A 26433-nucleotide genomic window follows, 5' to 3' on the forward strand; every position below is an offset into this window, starting at 1 on the left:
GTGGCCTAGGGTATATATTTAAACATAGAATTACCAAAATAACCAGATATTGCCAAGTTTTTCCAAAATAGTTGTAACAATAAAACATTTTCAGCAACATATTTATCAATTTTAGTTGTTCACATCACACCAGCCCTAAAAATTTAAGAATAGTTAGTATTATTTACAATAACAAAGACATAGAACCAACACAAATGCCCATCAATGACAGACTGGATAAAGAAAATGTGGTACATGTATACCATAGAATACTATGCAGCCATGAAAAGGAATGAGATCATGTCCTTTGCAGGGACATGGATGAAGCTGGAAGCCATCATCCTCAGCAAACTAACACATTAACAGAAATCCAAACACTGCTTGTTCTTGCATATAATTGGGAGTTGAACAATCAGAACATGGATACAGAGAGGGGAACAATGCACACTGGGGCCAGTTGGGGGATGGGGGGCAAGGAATGGGAGAGCATTAGGACAAATAGCTAATGCATGCAGGGCATAAAACCTAGATGATGGGTTGATCGGTGCAGCAAACCACCATGGCATATGCAGTAAATCACCACACCCATGTAACAAACCTACACTTTCTGCATTTGTATCCCCAGAACTTAAAGTAAAATAGCGTATTTTCAAGATGCAGATATAATTTTATCCCCCTTTGACAAATAAACAATCAAACAATCAAAGCCTCTAATGAGCTTCTTATCCCTTTTAGCATAAAATAGAAAGTTTCTAATGTGGTTTACAAGGCTCCTCAAGTTCTGAGATCTGCCTTCTACTCCAGGCTGGTCATGAACTACTCTGGTTTTGAATTTTCCTTTGTATATGATTAATATATTTCTAAATTATCTTTCCTACGTGTAAGTGGACACTTCCCCTTTCCTGAGAGAAAAAAAGTAAAGCAAAAATGATTTAAGTAAGTCATTATTTTATTGATGTTGTATTTTATAGAATCACAAAATTTAGAAACGTAAGAAGGATTTCAGGTATCACCTAAATTCAAAGAAATGTGGGTTTCTAGGTTGCTACATCTGAAGAGAAAGTATGATTTGGTTTGGTCCATTTAAAACAGGTCACAAACAGAATTACATTTCAAATTTAGAAGATACAGTGTTAAATTATTCATCGTATCTTGGACATTTTTCCTCACAGAGAATTCTTCTGGAAGAAAATGTAGGTTTATATGTGTTCTTATAAAGAGAAAGAAAGAAAGGCATACTATTTCAATCATTAAATTCTTGATAATGACTATGAGATTGAAAAGAAATATGAGTGAAGAGAATCTGTTGTTGCCAGCAATGAGTTTACCAGAACACCTCTAGGTGAACATTTTCCAAATGGAGTGACAGACTAATTGCATCTAAGGGGATGAGAATCTGCCAAAGAAGAGGATGCTGTTGGTCTTATTTTGCCTGATGAAGAATAGGAAAGGGTGATTACAATGGAACTCTTCATTAGTTAAAAGAGGTGATGAAAGCTCTGTTACTACAGCGGTGACAGCTGCGGCCTCCGCTCCCTCCTCAGTGACCTCCACAAAGGCCCTGTGTAGGACTTCAGATACCATGAGACCGCGGCTCCCGGTCATGCCTGAGAGGTCTGCATCCCCATTGAAGATATCCACCATTCCCATGTTTCTCAACGTGTCCTTGAGGTCATAGCTCTCTTCCACTTTGAACCGAGGCAAGTGTAAATCCACATGTGCCTCTCTCATATTCTGCAAACTTGTCCATTCCAACAATTTCTCAGCAGTGAGTTTCTCTTCAAGCTATACAAATGGAAAAAAGAAACAGATATGACTAACTATTGATCTCTAATACATCTTAACAATGAGTTGACTATGTGGAGTATCTTTATTTTGGCAATAATGTGAAATACAGAAGGTTCATTATTAGATATTATTCTAATCGCAAAAGTATGAGTCCTGAATATATCAATACACTGAATTATATGTGTATATGTAAATATATGTATCTAAAAACAGAATCATGTTTTTATGTATAAGTAATGTGTGCATATGTATGTATACAAATGTATAATACATATGTAAAATATGATTACAATATTTTGTATACAATGAACTGTATATATCACTATTTCTTGTGCCAACAGCTTACTACATGTGTCAATTTTTAATAGGCTCATGTTATTTTTCTGTATACATTATTTAGTATATATTGCAATTATTGTATATACCCTAAATCTCTATTCCCTTTTTTACTTGGTGTATTTGTAAACTTTCCTCACATTGCTATGTATTTCTCCCAGTCAAGTTTAAATTGCTGCATAATAATATCATCAAATTGATATATTATGCATGTAACTCTAATAAATTAATAATTAATTAAGCCTTTAGTTTGTGTCAGGCCCTATGCTTAAATATTTGTAATATGAAGGTGAGTAATCATTCCTCACTTTGATTTTTTCATTATTTTGAGGAAATTTGGTCACAAGTTTTTACCTTGCTTAAACTTGGTATCTTTGGAAAAAAGTCAGGCAGTAGAAGAGTTGTAGATGCAAGTTTTTACCTTCTGTAGACCATTGATTTCATTCGGCAGCAGCACAATCATGCTTAGATCTTTGCCTTTGTATGGTATTTCCAGGACCTTGGCCTGTACATCCTCCAGCAAGGCAAAATTAAAGGACTTGTTTTGCCTCATCATCTGTACAGACTTGTATGTATTCTGCAATAAACCAATGTGTCCAACAAATACCAAGTGAGACACAAGATAAAAAAGATAATATTATTGAGATATCAACACATCCTTCTTCTAAGACAACCCAAGAATTTAATGAGTTAGACACAAAAGTTTCTTCAGGTATTTCTTACTAAATAAAGTATAAGACTAAAACAACAAAATAACAGACATGATAAATTTTATTTTTTACTTGTCATAGTACATTCCATCAGCAATGTTTAAATTTATTAACATATTATATTATATAAGTAAAATATAGACAATACCTTGTTTGGCCAAAATTTTTCCTCTTTAGTATTTTCTTTATTAAATTTATTTTGCCATTGACCCTTGAAATAGATTGCGTTCACAAGAACCAGTGTGGTATCGTTGCCAATACTTCCATCAGGAAGTAGGTTTTTAATTTTTTCTGCAAGGGAAAGAATAAAAGAGTCTTTTATACAAGGTACAAATGGTTTGTCTGGAAGATGCTTTGCAAATGTTCGTGACTGATCATTAATTATTCACCCAAATCCTTACTTGAGACTCGCTGACTTTGATCTTTGAATTATTAGACTCACTGACCAATGGTTCACCATATGCAGCTTTCTTTCAGGCTCCAGTCGGATAAAGTTACCCTTGACGGAGACATCACTTCTTGTGATAGAGGAGTTTAGGTTCTCTGTGTATGAGTGACTCTAGTTCATCTGATTTGGAATACTAATACACTGATTTTATCTACTCTTTCAACACATCTTTCCTTTCTCCCTCCCTCCTCTTCCGATTATTTTTCTTTTAACTATGGGGTCCTGAATCAGAGGATGTAGGCCCTAACTGCTTTTTAGGACAAGTGATATGAGCTCTGTAATATGAAACACATGTCCTGTGCTGTCAGACACTACTTCCTGGAGTATCTTCCTATTCACTCTCATGTTGAGTTGCTGTAAGTTTGGCCTGTAGTGAGAGGTGGGAGGTAGGAAAGATGTCTATGGAATGGAGGCTTTGTTAAGCTCTTTGCCCTTGATGGAGAAGACAGCTGTAATAATTCCTGCAGAACGTGTGGTTAGAGATGTGGTCCAGGCAGCTCCAGTTCAGATGGCAAAAGGATGATTGACCGGAGAGCTGCTTGTTTCCCAATTAGTTAAGGAGAAGGGAGATGCTTTCTAATGTTTTCTTTTAAATATTCATCATAAAAAAATTGGTTCTGATTCAAAGTAAAGGACATGATCTCAAAATGGGCCTGAGTGGAGACAGGGGATCCACAAAGCTATTGTCATCCAGGAACATGAGCAAATAATTCTCCGGCTGTGTTTTCAGCTAATTGGCTTCCTGTAATTTCCTCCTTGGCTCCCCGAGGCTCTCTTTATATTATTATTTGGAAAAACTCTTTATGTGGTGTGCCTTCTTCTGTCTTCCCTGCAAAACCATCTCAATCCCCACCGCCGGTCCCCATGCAGTGTCAGGCACAGGGCTCACTCGCATAGGTTTCTCAAAGGGGTGTCTACAATGGGCGGCTCTCCTACCATTCGTTTGACTTTCCACCCAGGAGTTAATCTTCTTTCGACTTTCTTCTGGAGCCTTTGCAAAATCAACAGATTCCACACTGGTCTGGTATAATTTCTTGATGGCATCTAAATATTCCTTTGAGACATGAAGGAGGAAAGTAGGGATTAAGAGTAATTTATGTAACTATATATTACTAAATTTAGTTATTTATAATTATAGTAAGCCGAATCCAGAACCTGAACAGATGCAGTATCTCCTGTCCATGCATATTTTTATACAGATGCCACGTAGGCAATGCAAAAGGGTAATGTGGGCTGGCCCAAAAATAGGTCACTGAAGGTCAGTGCCAGTTTACTGATGGTATCTTATTACTCACTCTACTACCCAACCTCCTCTTTTATTACAAGATTATCCCTAAATGCACACTTCACTGATGTATTGTCAGGGTCTGGAACACTCCAGTGGGGGAGAGTTGTGGAAACGGAGCTAATGCACTCTGAGTAAGTGCTCCCCACTTGGGTCGGCCAGGCTCATCTGCCTTGCTTTCTTCCATTAGGCCACTCAGGGACACAGACACCAGGCTGCAGACGAAAGGTGGGTAGGTCAGGTGAAATTTACCTGTAAAAATTGAAACGTCTTTTCTCCGAAGAGCTTGTTGGCGATCTTCAGCTCATATGCGTCAGTGGATTTGTTTAATTCAGTCAGAAGCTTTTGAAACTGGTGATGAACATTTCCTGACCTATCAACCTTCAAACATCAAAGAAGGAGATCACTGAATTACTGCATCAATGTAAATTCTAAACCCGTGCTAAGTCTGTTAGATCAGTTCCTAAAGGCTGGTATCCTCAATGATGACCTTTGTGCTTATTCCCTGATACTTGGTGTATTTCACCTCAAATACTCTTCAAAATCTACCTTATGTTTGACTTCTTCCAGAAAATTCTTCCTGTACTAATGTACTCCAATCTTTTTTCTTCTGAACTAAAGATGCAGCACTGTCTACCATTGGGTTTTTCTCCTTGTTGGGTTAAAGGGTTAGGTTTAGCTTCCCAGTTAAACTCTCAACTCCTTAAGGGCAAGGACCATATTTCACTTCTAACAGCCATCAAGGATATGAGTATGTTTTAGTTTGGATATCTTAAATAGATTATGCCAGGAAGCCCTGTTATACCTGTTGGTGGTATCATCTTGTAAGACACAATGACTGATCTATGGTTCTTTCCTCATGATTGTCATTCTCTGCAAGTAACAACAGTGTGTGTCAGGTAGATGGCTAAGGACTTTACATGGGTAACTCTAAGTCTTTAGTTCAATTCGGGTGAAAACAAGAAAGCTCAGAGAATGGAAAAAAAACTCTTTATAGAGACATAAATTAGAAATGCCAAGTTTTGAACCTAAGCCTGTTAAATCTAGAAACTTCTACTTTCCAGGAAGCATTTTGCACTATTAAGTCTCTAAACCAATATATTCCATAGAAATCATTTTCTAAAATATACTTGGACTTGTGCCTATTCCTCTGAATCTCATTAATGACTCAATTAAAATTAAAGTATTTTTGTAACATTTTGCGATTAGTATAATTATAGCTATTTTATAATAACAATAACATTTATTATGACTTTTTATGGACAGGACACTGTTATAAATGTTTGCATGTATTTGCATGTATTGAGTCAGATTTTTTATTACCCCTACTTTTCTGGGATGAGGTCACTGGGACTCTGAGCAATTGTGTCATGCTCCTGTTCACCATTTGTGAAGAGCAAAGCTGGAGTTTGAACCTAGCCTATCCTGATCCAGACCTATGCTCTGAAGTACAGGGCTGACTGTCTTTCAGTAATGCAAAAACGAGGAATAATAATTATGTGCCATGAAATGCCAATCCACTCTGTACGTCTCAATCTTTTCATCCAGGCTTTCCCCTAAGAATGGCCTTTACTTAGTTTCTGTGAAGTTCCAGGTGTAAACTATGACCTGCTCAGGGATCTAAAGCTGAACCAAAGTGCTCTGTGACTCACGTGATGTGTTGCAGCTTTTTCTGTGGTGTTCTCTGGGACTTGATCAAAGTGAAGAACCTGGAAGAGACATGAAGCGGGACAAGAAAACTTTACTCTAAAGATCTGTTTAAGTCAGTGGGTTCACAGTTACGGAAATTCCTGCTCAGCCCCCTGCGCTACCTGTCAGGCCACCACATCTATTACCATCTGCATGCGAGCCGCCGGAACCACAGAGAGAAGCTGTAACAGGACAGCGTAAGAAGCTGATACCTACCTTGTTAATTTGTTGTGCAGTGTTGTCTCTGGCCCCTAAGAGGACCATCCCCAATGCTGTTGTGATGCTGATAGGGGAATAGAAGGTGTTGTTCTTTTGTGATTTTCTGAACTGTTGGAACAGATCGAACATGAACTTGGTGTTGGCTTCACTGAGTGAATTCATGGTGAACTCGATGTGATCTGGACTCCTGGAAAAGCATCAGATTCCTGTCAGAATGACTTTAATAAATGCAGTGGTATTTTGTAGTATGATTTTCTTAAAGAAATGACATATCTGGGTTGTGAGATTTTGACATTTAAAGTTTTTCTTTTCTTATTTTTAGCATTTCAATCTTTCTACAATGTGCTTATATGGAACATATTAATGTCCTAATTAAGAGGCTGACAAAATTACTGTTTTTAAAGACTATTGCAAATAAGTAATAGACCCTCTTTATCTTTCCTTCATTGCTGGTTACACTGGGGCCAGGTAGGAAGGCTTTATAATGAATGCTAACAGGAGACCTCTGTGGATCACGTCCAACCAGCTCTTAAGATGCGTTCCTGACGTCTCCTTCAAGGCTCTATGGCTGCAAGGCACTCTCCCTCTGTGTTCCTAAAAGTGCACTGGTTTACTTGGAATGAAACAATTTAGATAAAGGACAAATCAGATGAAATAGGTATTTTAATTTTGCCCTGGCAGAATAAGTAAAATATAATCAGACAGAATGCAGGAGATGCATAATATAGAACACAGTGTCATTATTATTCTCAAAAATAATTCATGTTATTAAGCTGGAGTGGCTTGAAGCACTTACCTGTGTTCCTAGAGGAAGCAGAGGTGGGCAGAGAGCCTGTGTGTGTTTGTGGAATGAAGGGTGAGATCCTGAATTTATGCCTCTCCTCTTGCTGCCTCTTCCTCTGTGGAGAAGACATTTCAGAAGGCTTTTTTTAATCTACAGGGAAAAAAAATGCAATGCAAATCAGCACCACTGGCTTATTTGAAATACTGTAGGTGCCTTTCTTGCTGCCTCTCCCTCTGTGGAGAGGAGATTTCACAAGCAGGCTAACACTCACCTTTATAAGTATGAAAATGTATGACAAAGGACATGATTACTGTTCTAACATTGTACTTCCTTTTTAATCTATAGGGAAAAAATAAAAATGCAAATCAGCAATCACTGGCTCATTTGAAATACCTGTAGGTGCCTTTCTAATATAAATGAGAATAAGGTTAGAATTTCAATTTCCCCTCATTTGTTTCAACTCCATCCCTTTGTATTCTACTCCAGCTGTAAAACAAACAAACAAACAAAAACAAAACAAAACAAAACAAAAAAGAACAAAAAAACCCCACTATTCTTTTCTTGGATGTTGCATTGTCTTTTAGGCATACTTTGAATACCAAACAACTAAAAAGCTTACATTTCCTGTTTTTCAGTTCTGAAAGTTTTTGTTATCCCATGAATTTCTTAGTAATCATCTGTATAACAAGGAATATAGTGCTAATTCTAAGTCCAAAGAGATACTGAAGAAGTGTACCTCAGTATCTCATAGCATACTATGAAGAACAGGATTCTATTGCCTTCTCCTGAATGCTCTGCCTTGGCAGTGATCCTACAGTCAACTCTCGTGCCCCTTACAACCATCCCAGATGTTTTCGGTTGCATAGAGTCAGTGAGAAAGTTATTTACCTTGCTGAGTGATATGGTTTGGCTGTGTTCCCCCCCACCAAATCTCAACTTGAATTGTATCTACCAGAATTTCCACATGCTGTTGGAGGGACCCAGGTGGAGGTAACTGAATCATGGGGACCGGTCTTTTTCTGTGCTATTCTCGTGATAGTTAATAAGTCTCAGGAGATCTGATGGGTTTATCAGGGGTTTTTTTCTTTTGCTTCTTCCTCATTTTCTCTTGCTGCCACCATGTAAGAATAACTTTTGCCTCCCACCATGATTCGGAGGCCTCTCCAATCACATGGAAGTGTAAGTCCAATTAAGCCTCTTTCTCTTGCCAGTCTTGGGTATGTCTTTATCAGCAGCATGAAAACAGACTAATACACTGAGTTAACAGGCTAACACTGAGAAGAACAATTGAAACAAACGGGCCATTTTGAATGGCAGTTTTTAAATTTTTCATTTAAAAATGAAGCAGAAAAATAAGTTGTTTGAACTGTCGGGATCACAACATTGCTCAGTGGTCCTACTATTTAGCACCTGGCTTCAGACTCATTCCAGTGTTTTCCCTGGAATATTTTGTAATCTGAAGAATGTCTGTGGCCAGAGAGAGGGTTCTTGTCCAAGGCCATTTAATCCAATATCTCCCTGACCACCAGAATAGAGGGCTGGTTTTCTTTTGTGAACTCCCCTTTTTATTAACATGTAATTTATATACCATCAGGTTCACCATTTTCAACTGTACAATTCAATGATTTTTAGTACATTCACAAAGTTGTGCTATCACCATCATCATCTCATTCCACAATAATTTCACTACTTCCAAAAGAAACCTTGTACTTCATTCTTCCCTCTCTTGAGACCCTGGAAATCAGGAATCCGCCTCCTGTTTCTATGGATTTGCCTATTCTAAACATTTCATATAAATGGAATCATACAGTACGTCCTTTTGTGACTGGCTTCTTTGATCTAGTATTGTTTTCAAGGTTTGTCCATGTTGTTGCATGGATCAGTACATCATTCCTTTTTGTGGTCGAATAATATTCCATTGTATGAATACACCACATTTTCTTCATGCATAAGTTGATGGATATTTGTGTTGTTTCCATCCTTTTACTATTATGAATAATGGTGCTCTGATCTTTCATGAACATTTTGTCTGCATGGCATATGTCTTCCTTTCTTTTGAGTATAAACCTATGAATGAAACCGCTGGGTCATATGGTAACTCTAGGTTAACATTTTGAGGAAATGCCAGACTCTTCTCCATAGAATTCTACACAAGTGTGCATTCCAACCTACCGTGAATAGAGTTCTGATTTCTCCACATCCTCCCCAACACTTGGTATTGTCATGGGCCCTTTTTAACACCAGCAGTGAGTTTGTTTTCTCAGCACATCACAAAATCAAGGGAGAATCATCTACAACAAGGTTCCAGAAATACATAGGATGGAAGTAGGGGCTGGACGGGAGAAAGGAAGCTGTGTTTCCAATCTGAACATTTCTCACCTGCCTGTTTCCCCATCCTCCAAGACATACTCTTCTTAGGTCTCCTGTATCAATACATATGTTTCGAGTCTCTGAATGAGATTGGGAGGCATAAGTTCCCTGATTTAAGTTGGGGAATAGACTAATGGGGTGTTGATGAACTAAAAAGTCCAAAGATAGAAGAAAAAGAAACAAGAGGAAATATATGAGATGAAGAATTCCAAAAATGAATAATGGTCTTCTCAGCTGAGTCTGCATCCAGGGCCATGAGATGAAAATGGACCTTCCTCTACACGGAGTAGGATGGGTTTACCTGGGTACCAAAGAGAAGGAATCTAACATCTCCTAGGACAGAAGCAAGAAGCTCAACCCTGGGAATGGAGGGGGAAAAAACAGGATAACAAGCTGAGACAAACTGGGCTTACAGGGGACATATCTATGGAAGAGAATTTCATACTATGGCTAAATCTTCTGAGATGCTGAGGTTTGTCATGAAGGTGGAACTTGAGGAAAGGTACTAACTGAAAATGACCAGGAGTTTGCTTAAATTTAGAGAACACTTGGATGAATTCAAATGAGAAATCATGTCAGGCATCAGACATTTTTCTTCTGTTCCTAAAAAGTACTCCTGGTATGTGATGGGCAGGCTAGACAGGACATATCCTGATGTGAGAGATGGGACATATCCTGATGTCGTATATTGCCATATAGAGAACTCAGGAATTCCAAGAAGTTGTTTCATGTGAACACTTGCCAAGTTATGTCTCTCACTATTTCATAAACATATGCCAACTTCATTGGCTCCAGGAATCCAGAAATTAAAAACAAATCCTCAATGGGAAATTACACTTTCAGGAAATATCCTGTCATTACTAATGCCTTTATAGATTGGTTGAGAAATATCTCCTAGACTTTTCTGGACCTCACTTCCTTCTGAAGGTTGTAAAGTTTTCTCAGCATTCTTAAGTTACAAATGAAAGAACATTTATTTATTGTTTCTTACCTATGTAAGAACTGTAGTTACATATGAGACTATTTCCCTCTCTTCTTTTCAAACCTTACTGGAGTTGTTTTCCCCTCATGAAAACTAAACAAGAAATATGCCAATCTGTATTCCAGGTCTTCAAATATACATATCTATATCTGTAGAGAGATCCTTGGGAATACAGTAGTTGGCATATATTCTGTTATTTGATGCTTGAAAAAACAACTCCAGTGACCAGTTTTTGAAATAGATAGTCATATGTAACACAGTTCTTACATAGTTAAGAAACAATACATAAAATGTTCTCTATAATTTGTAACTTAACACAGCTGAGAAAACTTTACAGCCTTCATAAGGAAGTGAGGTCCAGGAAAATCTAGGAGATGTTTCTTAACCAATCTATAAAGGCATTAGTAATGACAGGAGATTTCCTGAAAGTGTAATTTCCCATTGAGAATTTGTTTTTAATTTCTGGATTCTGGAGCCAATGAAGTTGACGTATGTTTATGAAATGCCAAGAGACATAAGTTGGCAAGTGTTCATATGCAAAAACTTCTTGGAATTCCTGAGTTCTCTGTCACAATATATGACATCAGGATATGTCCCGTGTCACACATCAGGATATGTCCTATCTAGCTTCCCTATCACACACCAGGAGCAGTTTTTAGGAACAGAAAAAAATGCCTGAAATGATTTCTCATTTGAATTCATCCAAGCTTTCTCTAAATTTAAGCAAACTCCTGGTCATTTTCAGTTAGTACCTTTCCTCAAGTTCCACCTTCATGACAAACCTCAGCATCTCAGAAGATTTAACCATAGTCTGAAATTCTCTTCCATAGGTAGGTCCCCTGTAGCCCCAGTTTATCTCAGCTTGTTATCCTGCTTTTTTTCCCTCCATTCCCAGGCTGAGCTTCTTGCTTCTGTCTTATGAGATGTTAGATTCCTTCTCTTTGGTACCCAGGTAAACCCATCTTAATCCATATAGAGGAAGGTCCATGTTTGTCTTATAGCCCTGGATGCAGATTCAGCTGAGAAGACCATTATTCATTTTTGGAATTCTTCATCTCATATATTTCCTCTTGTTTCTTTTTCTTCTATCTTTGGACCTTTTAGTCATCAACACCCCATTAGTCTATTCCCCAACCTAAATCAGGGACCTTATACCTCCCAATCTCATTCAGAGATTCAAAACATATGTATTGATACAGGAGACCTAAGAAGAGTATGTCTTGGAGGTTGGGGAACAGGCAGGTGAGAAACGTTCAGATTGGAAACACAGCTTCCTTTCTCCCGTCCAGCCCCTACTTCCATCCTATGTATTTCTGGAACCTTGTTGTAGATGAATCTCCCTTGATTTTGTGATGTGCTGAGAAAACAAACTCACTGCTGGTGTTAAAAAGAGCCCATGACAATACCAAGTGTTGGGGAGGATGTGGAGAAATCAGAACTCTATTCACAGTAGGTTGGAATGCATACTTGTGCAGAATTCTATGGAGAAGAGTCTGGCATTTCCTCAAAATGTTAACCTAGAGTTACCATACGACCCAGCGGTTTCATTCATAGGTTTATACTCAAAAGAAATGAAGACATATGCCATGCAAAAAAAAAAAAAATGTTCATGAAAGGTCAGAGCATCATCATTCATAATAGTAAAAAGATGGAAACAGCACAAATGTCCATCTAGTTATGAACAAAGAAAATGTGGTCTATTCATACCATGGAATATTATTCGGCCACAAAAAGGAATGACGTGCTGATCCATGCAAGGACATGGACAAACCTTGACAATAATACTAGATGAAAGAAGCCAGTCACAGAAGGACAAATACTGTATGATTCTATTTATATGAAATGTTTAGAATTGGCAAATCCATAGAAACAAGAGGTAGATTTGTGGTTTCCAGGGTCTCGAGAGAGGGAAGAATGAAGTACAAGGTTTCTTTTGGAAGTAGTGAAATTATTGTGGAATGAGATGATGATGGTGATAGCACAACTTTGTGAATGTACTAAAAATCATTGAATTGTACAGTTGAAAATGGTGAACCTGATGGTATATAAATTACATGTTAATAAAAAGGGGAGTTCACAAAAGAAAACCAGCCCTCTATTCTGGTGGTCAGGGAGATATTGGATTAAATGGCCTTGGACAACAACCCTCTCTCTGGCCACAGACATTCTTCAGATTACAAGATATTCCAGGGAAAACACTGGAATGAGTCTGAAGCCAGGTGCTAAATAGTAGGACCACTGAGCAATGTTGTGATCCTGACAGTTCAAACAACTTATTTTTCTGCTTCATTTTTAAATGAAAAATTTAAAAACTGCCATTCAAAATGGCCCGTTTGTTTCAATTGTTCTTCTCAGTGTTAGCCTGTTAACTCAGTGTATTAGTCTGTTTTCATGCTGCTGATAAAGACATACCCAAGACTGGCAAGAGAAAGAGGCTTAATTGGACTTACACTTCCATGTGATTGGAGAGGCCTCCGAATCATGGTGGGAGGCAAAAGTTATTCTTACATGGTGGCAGCAAGAGAAAATGAGGAAGAAGCAAAAGAAAAAAATCCCTGATAAACCCATCAGATCTCCTGAGACTTATTAACTATCACGAGAATAGCACAGAAAAAGACCAGTCCCCATGATTCAGTTACCTCCACATGGGTCCCTCCAACAACACGTGGGAATTCTGGTAGATACAATTCAAGTTGAGATTTGGGTGGGGACACAGCCAAACCGTATCACTCAGCAAGGTAGATAACTTTCTCACTGACTCTATCCAACAGAAAACATCTGGGATGGTTGAAAGGGGCACGGGAGATGACTGGCAGGATCACTGCCAAGGTAGAGCATTCAAGAGAAAGCAATAGAATCCTGTTCTCCATAGTATGCTATGAGATACTGAAGTACACTTCTTCGGTATCTCTTTGGACTTAAAATTAGAATTATATTCCTTGTTATACAGAAAAATAACTAATGAAATGCATAGGATGACAAAAACTTTCAGAACTGAAAAACAGGAAATGTAAGCTTTTTAGTTGTTTGGTGTTCAAAGCATGCCTTAAAGACAATGCAACATCCAAGAAAAGAATGGCCCTCTTTCTGTGTTTGTTTTGTTTGTTTTTTTTCTTTTTTTTTTTTTTTTTTTTTTTTTTAACATCTGGAGTTGTATACAAAGTAAAGGAGCTGAAATTAATGAGAGGAAATTGGAATTCTAACCTTATTCTCATTGGCAATAGAAAGTCACCTACATTATTTCAAATGAGCCAGTGATTGCTGATTTACATTTTCATTTTTTCCCTATAGATTAAAAAGGAAGTACAATGGTAGAACAGTAATCGTATCCTTTGTCATAAATGTTCTCACTCATCAAGGTGAGTGTTAGCCTGCTTGTGAAATCTCCTCTCCACAAAGGGAGAGGCAGCAAGAAAGTCACCTACAGGTATTTCAAATAAGCCAGTGATGCTGATTTGCATTTGCATTTTTTCCCTGTAGATTAAAAAGGAGTGTTAGCCTTCTTGTGAAATGTCTTCTCCACAGAGGGAGAGGCAGCAAGAGGAGAGGCATAAATTCAGGATCTCACCCTTCATTCCACAGACACACACAGGCTCTCCGCCCACCTCTGCTTCCTCTAGGAATACAGGTAAGTGCTTCAAGCCACTCCAGCTTAATAACATGAATTATTTTTGAGAATAATAATGATACTGTGTTCTATATCATGCATCTCCTGCATTCTCTCTGATTATGTTTTACTTATTCTGCCAGGGCATAATTAAAATATCTGTTTCATCTGATTTGTCCTTTATGTAAATTACTTAGTTCCAAGTAAACCAGTGCACTTTTAGGAACACAGAGGGAGAGTGCCTTGCAGCCACAAAGCCTTGAAGGAAACGTCAGGGATTCCCCTTAAGAGCTGGTTGGATGTGATCCACAGAGGTCTCCTGTTAGCATTCATTATAAAGCCTTCCTACCTAGCCCCAGTGTAACCAGCAATGAAGGAAAGATAAAGAGGGTCTATTACTGATTTATAATAGTCTTTAAAAACAGTAATTTTGTGAGCCTCTTAATTAGGACATTAATATATTTAATATATGCACATTGTAGAAAGATTGAAACGTTAAAAACGAGAAAAGAAAAACTTTAAATGTCAAAATCTCACAACCCAGATATGTCATTTCTTTAAGAAAATCATACTACAAAATACCACTGCATTTATTAAATTCATTCTGATGGGAATCTGATGCTTTTCCAGGAGTCCAGATCACATCGAGTTCACCATGAATTCACTCAGTGAAGCCAACACCAAGTTCATGTTCGATCTGTTCCAACAGTTCAGAAAATCACAAAAGAACAACACCTTCTATTCCCCTATCAGCATCACAACAGCATTGGGGATGGTCCTCTTAGGGGCCAGAGACAACACTGCACAACAAATTAACAAGGTAGATATCAGCTTCTTACGCTGTCCTGTTGAAATTTCTCTCTGTAGTTTCAGCAGCTTGCATGCAGATGGTAATAGATGTGGTGGCCTGACAGGTAGCGCAGGGGGCTGAGCAGGAATTCCCGTAACTGTGAACCCACTGACTTAAACAGATCTTTAGAGTAAAGTTTTCTTGTCCCGCTTCATGTGTCTTCCAGGTTCTTCACTTCGATCAAGTCCCAGAGAACACCACAGAAAAAGCTGCAACACATCACGTGAGTCACAGAGCACTTTGGTTCAGCTTTAGATCCCTGAGCAGGTCATAGTTTAAACCTGGAACTTCACAGAAACTAAGTAAAGGCCATTCTTAAGGGAAAGCCTGGATGAAAAGATTGAGACGTACAGAGTGGGTTGGCATTTCATGGCACATAATTATTATTCCTCGTTTTTGCATTACTGAAAGACAGTCAGCCCTGTACTTCAGAGCATAGGTCTGGATCAGGATAGGCTAGGTTCAAACTCCAGCTTTGCTCTTCACAAATGGTGAACAGGAGCATGACACAACTGCTCAGAGTCCCAGTGACCTCATCCCAGAAAAGTAGGGGTAATAAAAAATCTGACTCAATACATGCAAATACATGCAAACATTTATAACAGTGCCCTGTCCATAAAAAGTCATAATAAATGTTATTGTTATTATAAAATAGCTATAATTATACTAATCGCAAAAATGTTACAAAAATACTTTAATTTTAATTGAGTCATTAATGAGATTCAGAGGAATAGGCACAAGTCCAAGTATATTTTAGAAAATGATTTCTATGGAATATATTGGTTTAGAGACTTAATAGTGCAAAATGCTTCCTGGAAAGTAGAAGTTTCTAGATTTAACAGGCTTAGGTTCAAAACTTGGCATTTCTAATTTATGTCTCTATAAAGAGGTTTATTTTCCATTCTCTGAGCTTTCTTGTTTTCACCCGAATTGAACTAAAGACTTAGAGTTACCCATGTAAAGTCCTTAGCCATCTACCTGACACACACTGTTGTTACTTGCAGAGAATGACAATCATGAGGAAAGAACCATAGATCAGTCATTGTGTCTTACAAGATGATACCACCAACAGGTATAACAGGGCTTCCTGGCATAATCTATTTAAGATATCCAAACTTCAACATACTCATATCCTTGATGGCTGTTAGAAGTGAAATATGGTCCTTGCCCTTAAGGAGTTGAGAGTTTAACTGGGAAGCTAAACCTAACCCTTTAACCCAACAAGGAGAAAATCCAGTGGTAGACAGTGCTGCATCTTTAGTTCAGAAGAAAAAAGATTGGAGTACATTAGTACAGGAAGAATTTTCTGGAAGAAGTCAAACATAAGGTAGATTTTGAAGAGTATTTGAGGTGAAATACACCAAGTATCAGGGAATAAGCACAAAGGTCATCATTGAGGATACCAGCCTTTAGGAACTGATCTAACAGACTTAGCACGGGTTTAGAATTTACATTGATGCAGTAATTCAGTGATCTCCTTCTTTGATGTTTGAAGGTTGATAGGTCAGGAAATGTTCATCACCAGTTTCAAAAGCTTCTGACTGAATTAAACAAATCCACTGACGCATATGAGCTGAAGATCGCCAACAAGCTCTTCGGAGAAAAGACATATCAATTTTTACAGGTAAATTTCACCGTTCATCTGCAGCCTGGTGTCTGTGTCTCTGAGTGGCCTAATGGAAGAAAGCAAGGCACATGGGTCTCCCTGACCCATGGGGGGAGCATTTACTCAGAGTGCATTAGCTCCATTTCCACAACTCTCCCCCACTGGAGTGTTCCAGACCCTGACAATACATCAGTGAAGTGTGCATTTAGGGATAATCTTGTAATAAAAGAGGAGGTTGGGTAGTAGAGTGAGTAATAAGATACCATCAGTAAACTGGCACTGACCTTCAGTGACCTATTTTTGGGCCAGCCCACATTACCCTTTTGCATTGCCTACGTGGCATCTGTATAAAAATATGCATGGACAGGAGATACTGCATCTGTTCCGGTTCGGGATTCGGCTTACTATAATTATAAATAACTAAATTTAGTAATATATAGTTACATAAATTACTTCTAATTCCTACTTTCCTCCTTCATGTCTCAAAGGAATATTTAGATGCCATCAAGAAATTTTACCAGACCAGTGTGGAATCTGTTGATTTTGCAAAGGCTCCAGAAGAAAGTCGAAAGAAGATTAACTCCTGGGTGGAAAGTCAAACGAATGGTAGGAGAGCCGCCCATTGTAGACACCCCTTTGAGAAACCTATGCGAGTGAGCCCTGTGCCTGACACTGCATGAGGACCGGCGGTGGGGATTGAGATGGTTTTGCAGGGAAGACAGAAGAAGGCACACCACATAAAGAGTTTTTCCAAATGAATATAAAGAGAGCCTCGGGGAGCCAAGGAGGAAATTACAGGAAGCCAATTAGATGAAAACACAGCCGGAGAATTATTTGCTCATGTTCCTGGATGACAATAGTTTTGTGGATCCCCTGTCTCCACTGAGGCCCATTTTGAGATCATGTCCTTTACTTTGAATCAGAACCAATTTTTTTTATGATGAATATTTAAAAGAAAACATTAGAAAGCATCTCCCTTCTCCTTTACTAATTGGGAAACAAGCAGCTCTCCGGTCAATCACCCTTTTGCCATCTGAACTGGAGCTGCCTGGACCACATCTCTAACCACACGTTCTGCAGGGATTATCACAGCTGTCTTCTCCATCAAGGGCAAAGAGCTAACAAAGCCTCCATTCCATAGACATCTTTCCTACCTCCCACCTCTCATTACAGGCCAAACTTACAGCAACTCAACATGAGAGTGAATAGGAAGATACCCCAGGAAGTAGTGTCTGACAGCACAGGACATGTGTTTCATATTACAGAGCTCATATCACTTGTCCTAAAAAGCAGTTAGGGCCTACATCCTCTGATTCAGGACCCCATAGTTAAAAGAAAAATAATCGGAAGAGGAGGGAGGGAGAAAGGAAAGATGTGTTGAAAGAGTAGATAAAATCAGTGTATTAGTATTCCAAATCATATGAACTAGAGTCACTCATACACAGAGAACCTAAACTCCTTCTCTATCACAAGAAGTGATGTCTCCGTCAAGGGTAACTTTATCCGACTGGAGCCTGAAAGAAAGCTGCATATGGTGAACCACTGGTCAGTGAGTCTAATAATTCAAAGATCAAAGTCAGCGAGTCTCAAGTAAGGATTTGGGTGAATAATTAATGATCAGTCACGAACATTTGCAAAGCATCTTCCAGACAAACCATTTGTACCTTGTATAAAAGACTCTTTTATTCTTTCCCTTGCAGAAAAAATTAAAAACCTACTTCCTGATGGAAGTATTGACAACGATACCACACTGGTTCTTGTGAACGCAATCTATTTCAAGGGTCAATGGCAAAATAAATTTAATAAAGAAAATACTAAAGAGGAAAAATTTTGGCCAAACAAGGTATTGTCTTTATTTTACTTATATAATATAATATGTTAATAAATTTAAACATTGCTGATGGAATGTACTATGACAAGTAAAAAATAAAATTTATCATGTCTGTCATTTTGTTGTTTTAGTCTTATACTTTATTTAGTAAGAAATACCTGAAGAAACTTTTGTGTCTAACTCATTAAATTCTTGGGTTGTCTTAGAAGAAGGATGTGTTGATATCTCCATAATATTATCTTTTTTATCTTGTGTCTCACTTGGTATTTGTTGGACACATTGATTTATTGCAGAATACATACAAGTCTGTACAGATGATGAGGCAAAACGAGTCCTTTAATTTTGCCTTGCTGGAGGATGTACAGGCCAAGGTCTTGGAAATACCATACAAAGGCAAAGATCTAAGCATGATTGTGCTGCTGCCGAATGAAATCAATGGTCTACAGAAGGTAAAAACTTGCATCTACAACTCTTCTACTGCCTGACTTTTTTCCAAAGATACCAAGTTTAAGCAAGGTAAAAACTTGTGACCAAATTTCCTCAAAATAATGAAAAATTCAAAGTGAGGAATGATTACTCACCTTCATATTACAAATATTTAAGCACAGGGCCTGACAGAAACTGAAGGCTTAATTAATTATTAATTTATTAGAGTTACATGCATAATATATCAATTTGATGATATCATTATGCAGCAATTTAAACTTGACTGGGAGAAATACATAGCAATGTGAGGAAAGTTTACAAGTACACCAAGTAAAAAAGGGAATAGAGATTTAGGGTATATACAATAATTGCAATGTATACTAAATAATGTATACAGAAAAATAACATGAGCCTATTAAAAATTGACACATGTAGTAAGCTGTTGGCACAAGAAATAGTGATATATACAGTTCATTGTATACAAAATATTGTAATCATATTTTACATATGTATTATACATTTGTATACATACATATGCACACATTACTTATACATAAAAACATGATTCTGTTTTTAGATACATATATTTACATATACACATATAATTCAGTGTATTGATATATTCAGGACTCATACTTTTTCCGATTAGAATAATATCTAATAATGAACCTTCTGTATTTCACATTATTGCCAAAATAAAGATACTCCACATAGTCAACTCATTGTTAAGATGTATTAGAGATCAATAGTTAGTCATATCTGTTTCTTTTTTCCATTTGTATAGCTTGAAGAGAAACTCACTGCTGAGAAATTGTTGGAATGGACAAGTTTGCAGAATATGAGAGAGGCACATGTGGATTTACACTTGCCTCGGTTCAAAGTGGAAGAGAGCTATGACCTCAAGGACACGTTGAAAAACATGGGAATGGTGGATATCTTCAATGGGGATGCAGACCTCTCAGGCATGACTGGGAGCCGTGGTCTCATGGTATCTAAAGTCCTACACAGGGCCTTTGTGGAGGTCACTGAGGAGGGAGCGGAGGCTGCAGCTGCCACCGCTGTAGTAACAGGGTTTTCATCACCTCTTTTAACTAATGAAGAGTTCCATTGTAATCACCCTTTCCTATTCTTCATCAGGCAAAATAAGACCAACAGCATCCTCTTCTTTGGCAGATTCTCATCCCCTTAGATGCAATTAGTCTGTCACTCCATTTGGAAAATGTTCACCTAGAGGTGTTCTGGTAAACTCATTGCTGGCAACAACAGTTTCTCTTCACTCATATTGCTTTTCAATCTCATAATCATCATCAAGAATTTAATGATTGAAATAGTATGTCTTTCTTTCTTTCTCTTTATAAGAACACATATAAACCTACTTTTTCTTCCAGAAAAATTCTGCGTGAGGAAAAATGTCCAAGATACGATGAATAATTTAATACTGTATCTCCTAAATTTGAAATGTAATTCTGTTTGTGACCTGTTTTAAATGGACTAAACCAAATCATACTTTCTCTTCAGACTTAGCAACCTAGAAACCCACATTTCTTTGAATTTAGGTGATACCTGAAATCCTTCTTACGTTTCTAAATTTTGTGATTCTATAAAATACATCATCAATAAAATAATGACTTACTTAAATCATTTTTGCTTTACCTTTTTTCTCTCAGAAAGGAGAAGTGTCCACTTACACGTAGGAAAGATAATTTAGAAATATATTAATCATATACAAAGGAAAATTCAAAACCAGAGTAATTCATGACCAGCCTGGAGTAGAAGGCAGATCTCAGAACTTGAGGAACCTTGTAAACCACATTAGAAACTTTCTATTTTATGCTAAAAGGGATAAGAAGCTCATTAGAGGCTTTGATTGTTTGATTGTTTATTTGTCAAAGAGGGGGATAAAATTATAATTGCATCTTGAAAATACACTAATATCAGTGGATGACAGGAAAGAACAGTGTGGTTACCATATATAAATTAGGAACCATTAGAGTATTGGGAGTGGAAATGGAGAGAAAGAAATGGCCTGGGGAAATTATTTAGAAAGTAATAGTTGCAGAAAGACATCTAAGATTCTGACCTAGCCAACTGGTTGCATGGAAGAAAATGTTGTTGCTGTTGTTGTTGTTGCTGTTGTTGTTTAAGACAGACTCTCGCTCTGTCGCCAGGCTGGAGTGCAATGGCATGATCATGGCTAACTTGCAACCTCCGCCTCCCGGGTTCAAGCGATTCTCCTGCCTCAGCCTCCTGAGTAGCTGGGACTCCAGGCGTGTGCCACCGCTTCCAGCTGATTTCTGTATTTTCAGTAGAGACAGGGTTTCATCATGTTGGCCAGGATGATCTCAATCTGTTGACCTCGTGATCTGCCCATCTTGGCCTACCAAAGTGCTAGGATTACAGGCATGAGCCACCATGCCTGTCCAATGTTGTTGTTTTTGACAGAAAAAAAAAAAAAAACATCATGGGTTTAAATTTGTACTTGTTGAATTTGAGGTACTTTTAAGATTCAAATGGATTTGTCTGGCAGGCACTTGAAGATACTAGTCTAAATCTCAGAAACAGAATATGATCTGAAACTCTAAATTTGTGATATTCAATATAAATACTTTAGAGTTATTGGGATAAGTACAGTAATTGTAGCTAAAAGCAAAGATAAGATCCTAGGGAGAAAGGATAAAGTTAGAAGAAAGAAGAATCTAGAATTGACCTTGAAGGATATCAGTATGTGTAAAGATCAGGAATTGATCATTTTTATTTTCCAGAAAGTAGCTTTTCTTAGGGTTCCATATTTACTCCCATAGATTCTTCCCAGTCAGTACTGAATCCTACCTGGTTTCATAAAAATAAGTTTTAGAGAATTTGAACAAGGTTGAAGTTTTCTTCAGCAAGAGTCAGCAGTCCAGGATTAAGGCAGAGGAAACAAATGTTTCACCACTTAACTACGAGATTTGGTCAAGTTGTCGAGGGAATTGACAGACTAGCCAGAGAGTGTATAACATGAACAATCTGTTCAGTGAATGGAGCTGGGGAAGGAAAGCAAAGAAGGATGTGGTAGTCTTGAAGAACAGATGTACATTACAATACTTACTGAGGTCAAATAAGGATGGTATTGAGTTTATGAGAAATATGAAGAGGTCAGAAGTTTGGGCCAGGATCTATGATTTTGAAGTGTACTTTAAAATGATAAATTGTAAGGAATTGTGAAGCTCAAATTCTTTCCAATAGGTGAGAATTAATTTCTAACGATTCAGTGAAGCTGAAAATGGTACAGTGGATAGTTTTGAAGAACTGATTGTTAGAATCACTGGACCATATTTTTCAACAATTATTAATTTTTCTGAGTTTAAAAGAAGGGACTTTATAATAATGAAAATGTTAAGACAAAGGCTCATAAGCATTAGAGTCTTATAGAGGAGAGGGCATAGTTGATATTTTGTTAGGAGAATTGAAATGTTTACATACATTCTAGGCCCACCAGAAAACCAGTTACACCTGCATTGTAGCCATCTGCAAGAGTCACTGAAGGGAAAGCCAAATGTTTTGTTTTGATTTTCTAAATAATGAATTAAAGTCTATTGAATAAAACAGCATACGAGTACCTGCTGATATAAAATACATAACTAAATTAAAATTTTGATAAGAAAAGCAAATTTTAAATGCTTTCAAAACTCCTGCCCATGGAATGCCACTTTGTACCAATTATGACGGCCAAAATTAAAACTGAAAATACTAGGCCATTGCAAGTTTTGAAAATAACGTAAAGAAACTGGAACTCTCGCACACTGCTGATGGAAATACAAAAGGTGCAACCACGTTGGAAAACACTCTTAAATTATTGATCTATACACTTAAATTTTATTTTAATAAATTATGCCTCTATAAAATTGACTCAAAAAAGGTAAAAGAGAATTCTCCAAAACACACATCTTTAGGTGAAAAAAAAATCTTCTTCATTAAATGTTGTTTTTAATGTATTTTTAATTAATAACAACTGTATACATTTATGTTGTAAAACATGTTGTTTTGAAATATGTATACATAGTAGAATGAATCAGTAGAGCTAATTTATATATACATTACCTCACATAATTTTTTGTGGTAAGAACACTGCAAGTCTACTCTATTGGCAATTTTCAAAAATAAAATGCATTAACTATAGTCACCATGTTGTACAGTAGACCTCCTGAACTTATTTCTCCTGTTTAACTGAAATTTGTATCCTTCAACCAACATCTCCTCAATTCCCTCTCACACCCCAGCTCATGGTAGCCACAATTTTACTCTTTATTTATATGAGTTCGACTTTTCTAGATTCCGCATATAAGAGAGATCGTGCAATATTTGTCTTTCTCTGCGTGGCTTATTTCACTCAACATAATGTTCTCCAGGTTTCCCATTTTGTCGTAATTGACAGGATTTCCTTCCTTTTAGAGGCCAAATAGTAAGTGTTCTACTGTGCGTGTACATAACACATTTTCCTCATCCAGTCATTCATTATTACATACATGAGTTGATTCCATATTTTGATTATTGTGAATAATGCTTCAATGAACATGAGAATAAACATATCTTTCCAACATAGCTGCTTTTATTTCCTTTGGAAACACACTCAAAACTGGAATTACTAAATCATATGATAGTTCTGTAGCTAATTTTCTGAAGAATCTTTATGATGTTTTCCATAATGTCTGCACTAATTTATAATCCAACCAACAGAGTAAAACAAGTCTTTTTCTGCAACATTCTTGTCAACACTTGTTATCATTTGTGTTTTTGACAAAAAGCCATTTTAACAGGAGTGAGATGATATCTCATTGTGGCTTTAGTTTGAATTTCTTAAATGATTATTGATATTGCTTGTTTTCTATGGACAAATATCTATTCAGATCATTGGCCTATTTTTAATTGGGTTATTTGTTTTATTGTTATTGAGTTGTTCCAGTTCCTTATGTGTTTTGGGTATTAATCTCCTTTGAGATGTATGCTTTACAGACATTTTCTCCCACTTGTCTCTTCACTCTGCTGACTCTTATTTGTGCAGAAGCTTTTTAATTTGACATGGTCTCATTTGTCTAATTTTGCTTTTGTTGCCTTTGATTTCATAACCAAAAAATTATTGCCCAAACCAATATCATGAAGCTTTTCCCCTATATTTTCTACTAGTTGTTTTACAGTTTTAAGACTTACCTGTAATCTATTTGGAATTGATTTTTTATATGGTGTAAGATACGGTTCTAATTTCATTCTTCTGCATGTGTATATGCTTTCTTAAAACCTTTTATTAAAGAGACCGTCCTTTCTCCATTAAATGTTCTTGACCCTTCGTTAAAAACTATTTGGCCATAAATATCTGGATCTGTTTCTGGACTGTATTCCCTTATATTTGTTTATGTGCCTGCTTTTATGCCAGTACCATGCCATTTTGATTAATATTGATTCTTAAGATATTTTGAAGTTAAGTAGTGTGATGCCTCCTGCTTTCTTCTCTTTGTTCAAAATTGCTTGACTATTCTAGTTTTTTTGTGGTTCTATACACATTTTAGGATTTTTAAATAAATTTTGATAGGGATTGCATTGAAACCATAGATAAATTTGGGAAGTATGAATATTTTAATGATACTAATTCTTCCAGTCCATGAACATGGTACATCCTTCCATTGCTTTCTGTCTACTTCAATTTTTATCAATGTTTTATAATTTTCAGTGTACAGGCCTTTCACATCCTTGGTTGAATTCACTCCTAAGTATATTATGAGCTATTGTAAAAGAAATTGTTTCCTCGGTTTCTTTTTCAGGTAGTTGCTTGTAAGTGCATAGAAACACTACTAATATTTTGTATGTTGATTTTGTATTCTGCAACTACACTGAAGTCATTAGTTCTAACAGATTTTTTGTGGAATCTTTAGGGTTTTCTATATAAAAGATCATGTCACTTGCAAATGGAGACTGTTTAAATTGTTTCTTTCTGATTTTGAAGGCTTTTACATTTTTCTATTGCATAATTGCTCTGGCTAGGAATTGTAGTATGAAATTGAATAAAAGAGTGGGCATTTTTGTCTTATTCTTAGCGGAAACGTTTTAACTTTTCATAATTGAATATGATTTTAGCTGTGAGTTGGTCATAGATGGCTTTTATTATGTTAAGATACAGTCTTTCTGTACCTAATTTATTGAGAAATTTCATCATGAAAGCATGTTGAATTTATTCAAAAGCTTTTTCTGCATCTCTTGAGATAATCATATCATTGTCCTTTCTTCTGATAATATAATTTATCATATTTATGGATTTTCATATATTAAACCATCCTTGCATCCCTGTGATAAATCCTATTTCATTATGTCGATTGATCAACTAAATGTGCTATTGAATTCAGTCTGCTAGTAATTTTTGAGGATTTTTGCATCTATGCTCATCAAGGATGTTCATCTATAATTTTTTCTTGTAGTGGTCTTGTGTGGCTTTAGTATTTCCGTATCCTGGCCTCCTAAAATGAATCTGAAAGTATTACCTCCTCTTCAGTTTTTTTGGAAGTATGAGAAGAATTGGTATTAGTTCTTCTTTATATATTTGGTAGAATTCAGCTGTAGCACCACTGGGTTCGGGGCTCTTCTTTGACAAAAGAATTGTTATTACTAATTCAATCTCCAAAATCACCATTGGTCTTTTCAGATTTTCTGTTCCTTCATTGTAGATTTACCCTGGTAGATTTATCCTGGTAGATTATATGCATCTAGAATTTTATCAGTTTTTTTCTAGGTTATCCAATTTTTTGGTCTATAATTCATCTTAGCAGTATCCATATGATGCATTGTATTTCTGTGATATCAGTTGTAAAATCTCTTTCATTTCTGATTTTGTTTATTTGCACCTTTCCACCTTTTTTCTTAGCCTTTAAAGGTTTATCATTTGTGTATAATTTTTTAAAAGCAGTTCTTACTTTTGTTTATCTTTTCTATTATTTTCTAATCTCCATTTCATTTGTTTCTGCTCTGATTATTATTATTTCCTTCCTTCTACTAACTTTGGGATTAGCTTTGTTCTTGTCTTTTTAATTCTTTGTAACATTACATTAGGGTGTTTATTCGAGAGCTTTCTTCTTTTTTGATGTAGGTATTTATTGCATAAACTTTGCTCTTGGCCAGGTGCAGTGGCTTATGCCTGTAATCCCAGCACTTTGAGAAGCCAAAATGGGAGGATTGCTTGTACCCAGGAGTTCAAGATCAGTCCGGGCAACATAGGGAAACCACATCTCTACAAAGAAAAAATGAAAAAAGTAGCCAGGCTTGGTGGTGTACACTTCTGGTTCCAACTATGTAGGAGGTTGAAGTGAGATAATCCCTTGATCCCTGGAAGTTGAGGCTGCAGTGAGCCATAACTGTGCCATTACACTTCAGCCTGGGTGACAGAGTGAGACCCTGTCTCAAAAAGAAAAATTACTCTTAGAAGTGCTTTTTATATGCATTCCATAGGTTAGTTTTGTATTTTTTTTTATATTTTTGTTTGCCTCAAGATAATCCTTAAT

The 26433-nt window shown here is 36.8% G+C and overlaps 2 protein-coding genes across 2 annotated transcripts; one reads left to right on the forward strand and one right to left on the reverse strand.

The window, feature by feature from the left end:
- Positions 1-907: 907 nt before the first annotated feature.
- Positions 908-7370, reverse strand: LOC126941030 (serpin B4). The gene is made up of 8 exons (XM_050767193.1): positions 7251-7370; positions 6452-6641; positions 6199-6255; positions 4799-4927; positions 4198-4315; positions 2962-3104; positions 2525-2680; positions 908-1764 (listed from the first exon to the last, which is right to left on the reverse strand). Exons 2-8 carry the CDS (start codon positions 6614-6616, stop codon positions 1360-1362), a joined length of 1173 nt encoding a protein of 390 aa, XP_050623150.1. The 5' UTR covers positions 6617-6641; positions 7251-7370; the 3' UTR covers positions 908-1359.
- Positions 7371-14085: 6715 nt separating this feature from the next.
- LOC126941484 (serpin B3) lies at positions 14086-20539 on the forward strand. The gene is made up of 8 exons (XM_050768142.1): positions 14086-14218; positions 14828-15017; positions 15214-15270; positions 16543-16671; positions 17142-17259; positions 18354-18496; positions 18778-18933; positions 19695-20539. Exons 2-8 carry the CDS (start codon positions 14853-14855, stop codon positions 20097-20099), a joined length of 1173 nt encoding a protein of 390 aa, XP_050624099.1. The 5' UTR covers positions 14086-14218; positions 14828-14852; the 3' UTR covers positions 20100-20539.
- The last annotated feature ends 5894 nt before the right edge of the window (positions 20540-26433 follow it).

This window comes from Macaca thibetana, chromosome 18, assembly GCF_024542745.1.
Source record: "Macaca thibetana thibetana isolate TM-01 chromosome 18, ASM2454274v1, whole genome shotgun sequence".
Lineage (NCBI taxonomy): Eukaryota > Metazoa > Chordata > Mammalia > Primates > Cercopithecidae > Macaca > Macaca thibetana.